This window comes from Miscanthus floridulus, unplaced genomic scaffold (assembly GCF_019320115.1).
Source record: "Miscanthus floridulus cultivar M001 unplaced genomic scaffold, ASM1932011v1 fs_353_1_2, whole genome shotgun sequence".
Taxonomy (NCBI): Eukaryota; Viridiplantae; Streptophyta; class Magnoliopsida; order Poales; family Poaceae; genus Miscanthus; species Miscanthus floridulus.
The window spans coordinates 2649-5922 of NW_027096626.1; the positions used below are offsets into that span (position 1 = coordinate 2649).

Sequence of the window (3274 nt, forward strand, 5' to 3'; positions counted from 1 at the left end):
GGTCGGGCGAGGTGGAGCCTGCGACCCAGAAGTCGGAGGTGTCGGTCGGGGATCGGATCGTGGTCTTGGTCTGTTATTGTGTAACTGGACCGACCCAGATGTGCACTGTCGTTACGCCGTCTGCTGGGACAAGTTTTGTAGTGAAGCGGGTTCATTGGAGACCGGGTTTATGAACCTGCTTCGTGCCTTTATCTGAAGGATCCAGAACAAAGACTACTCACGCGCGGTCACTCGCGGCGGCACCATCGGCGTCACGAAACGAACCGTGCCATTCATGCCTCACCTGACGTGAAAGCACCCGAGCGAGTGGCGCAATGCCGTATTTTCACTTCATCATCACAAAAGCAAAGCCTCACACACTCGCTTGCCATATAGCATTTCTGAAAGCAAAAGGAGCGATTTGATTTGAAACGTTCGGAGCGATGGAGAGGAACCACGCCAAATAACAGCCGCGACGGCGACGCCGAGCGAGCTTTCGTGTGCGGATGCTGGTGGTGGTGGCGTACGTGGTGCAGGGAAGGTAGCCCCGGGCACGAGTGCTGCTGTTGCCGCCGGTTGCTGCCGCCTTCCAAAGGGCCTTTCTATCTATTCCTTCTCTACGGCCCCTCCAAGATGAGTCAGATGACGTGGGAGGCAGTCAGGCGTTGGTGCTTGCTTATATAGCCGCGTATTCACGCCACAGCATCCTCCCCCCTCCCTTCGTCTCTTTCTTCTTCGCATCGCAGCACAGGTCTTCTTCCTCCTCCCCGGCCTGCCATTGCTGGCGCCGGCAGCCTGAATCAAGGTGCTCTGCTCTGCTCATCCCTGTCCTTTCTCGCTCTTCACTCTTTAAGATGAGAATTCGTGGAATTTATTGCTTAAAGAGTGCTGATTTTAAGCTGGAACAATATTTTTTCTCTCGTTCGTATAAGATCGTGGATTATAAACTATAACAGTATTTTTCTCTCCCACTAAACCAGCCAGCAGTCAATAATCCACGATCGTTTACGACGAAACGAACATGCTGTTGATCTTTGGCCAAACCTCTTTGATGGCAAGAGCGGCTGTCCTATCCCCTGTTAATGAGTTTGTTTATTTATTCTGGAGTGGAGTGTGTTCCACGCTTCAAACGGGCCCCTTTGCTTCTTCTCTGCTCTCCTTCCAAATTCTTATCTTTATTTCGTGCTGGTAGCCGCCATAAACCAGTTGCAATCACACAGATTGTTGTCCTCGTCTGTCTGTGTGTGTGTGCATGAAATTGTTGATGCATCTGTCTGTGGGCGTATGCTGCGTCTCTCTGTTTATCTAGACTAGAGGAAAGGATTTCGTTGTGACCAGGGAGCTGTGTGCAGAGCAGATGCCGACCATCATCGTCTCGGTGGACCTGGAATGCGGCCGCTGCCGTGCTAAGATCCAGAAGGTGCTCAACAGGATCCAAGGTCTGTTTGTTCTTCCTTCCATTTGTGGTGTTGAGCTGCTTCGTCGATGGCAACTGATAAATTTCATGGGACGATGGATGCCGCGGTTTTGTTGTTGCTGTGTGCACCGTGCATCGTGCAGAGAAGGGTGAGTTCTGCATCGATGACATCGACTTCGACGAGAAGAACAACAAGGTGAAAGTCACGGGGCCCTTCGACCCGGACAAGCTCGCCGACAAGCTCTGCTGCAAGGCGTGCAAGATCATCAAGCAGATCGAGATCGTCGAGCCCCCGCCGCCCAAGCCCAAGGAGGAGCCCAAGAAGGAGGAGCCGGCCCCGCCGCCGCCAGAGAAGAAGGAGAAGCCCGCCCCGCCGCCGCCGGCGGTAGTTGAGCCGCCGAAGGAAAAACCCCCACCGCCAAAGGAGGAGCCACCCAAGGAGAAGCCCGCCCCGCCGCCGCCCAAGGTGGTGGAGGTCCCTTACCCGTGGCCGTACCCGTACCCGTACCCGGCGTGGCCGTCCGACTGCTGCTGCCACCACGGCCACGGCGGGTGCCACTGCTGCTCCTGCGGAAAGGCCCCCGAGCCTGCCCCGCCGGCGCCGCCACCGCCGCAGTACTACCCGCAGTACGTGCCCCAGCCGTATCCCTGCAACCCCTGCGGCGGCGGCTACCGGATCGTCTGCGAGGAGGACCCCTCCTACGCCTGCGCCATCATGTGATTCATTATCCCGTGGCGTCACTGATTAGCATGCCCTTAATTACCATTATCTCCCCACCACCACCAGTGTCATCTCATCATGCCGTTCATCCTGTATAATCGCCGTACAGATTCATCATATATACTCTATACATACATATATAGCATCATGTATACTGTATCCCTGTCATCTCCTCCTTAGCTTGTGTATTGTTCTGCTTCATTTAAAATATAATATATAGTACTCCGTATATATATGTTAGGTGAAGTGAAAGAATAAAATAAGCAATGATTACATACATATATAGCATCATGTATACTGTATCCCTGTCATCTCCTCCTTAGCTTGTGTATTGTTCTGCTTCATTTAAAATATAATATATAGTACTCCGTATATATGTTAGGTCAAGTGAAAGAATAAAATAAGCAATGATGTTGTTTTTTGTGTAAAGAAAAAGGGCAAGGTGTGAGAGAGAGAGAGTTCATCTGTTGATGGCAGCAGAAGTGTCTATCTTTCACACCACCAGCCTCGCTTTCTTTATGTTGCACCAAGAGGGAAAAAAAGGTTCCTTTTATCAACGCTTTCGATCTTCACTTTCGTTATCTTGCTTCCATTTGTCACCACGAGCGATGTAACGTGGCATGTTTTGGCCTAGTATTTTCTGTTTATATCGTGTAAAGAAGATGATAGGACGATGATGTTGAAGGCGCGACGACTAGCACGTTGCTACGCTAACCCAGGGTGGCAGTAGAGTGCCCCGTTCACTGGTCTGAAACTTGGCTGAAACTGGCTGAAAAATACTGTTCCGGCTGAATTGTTGTGAGAGAAAAATACTATTCCAGCTGAAAAAAGAAGTCAAACAAGCCATTTTCAAGACAAACGAACGGGTCCTAGGGGAAAGTGAGAAGGACACGCGTAAGAGCATCTCCAAGACTTTTTCTATTTTTTTTCTTCAAAACTCGTAGTTTTACAACTCTTAAAAACGTATTGGGAGAGAAAAATGAAAGCCATCTCCAAGAGTTTCTAATAAATTGCTTTTAAAAAATCAAATTTGAGTCTCACATCTATTTTTTACGACTTTTTTTTCGTCGCCAGATGTCACAATCTGCAAGAACAAGTTCATCCACTTCGTCGGTGAGTTTTCCTTTCCGATTGCCGCCGGCGGCATCACGGAGACG

General features: G+C 50.2%; 1 protein-coding gene across 1 annotated transcript; it reads left to right on the forward strand.

Moving 5' to 3' along the window:
• The first annotated feature begins 438 nt into the window (after positions 1–438).
• On the forward strand, positions 439–2352 carry LOC136531440 (protein PYRICULARIA ORYZAE RESISTANCE 21-like). The gene is made up of 3 exons (XM_066524100.1): positions 439–784; positions 1337–1418; positions 1540–2352. The coding sequence occupies exons 2-3, from the start codon at positions 1337–1339 to the stop codon at positions 2115–2117; spliced, it is 660 nt and encodes a 219-aa protein (XP_066380197.1). The 5' UTR covers positions 439–784; the 3' UTR covers positions 2118–2352.
• Positions 2353–3274: the final 922 nt, after the last annotated feature.

Excerpts from the sequence above, each read along its gene's own strand:
- LOC136531440 (XM_066524100.1), top strand. The coding sequence starts at position 1,337 with ATGCCGACCATCATCGTCTCGGTGGACCTGGAATGCGGCCGCTGCCGT. Across the intron at positions 1,419-1,539 it reads GGTGCTCAACAGGATCCAAG|AGAAGGGTGAGTTCTGCATC; the intron begins GTCTGTTTGTTC and ends TGCATCGTGCAG.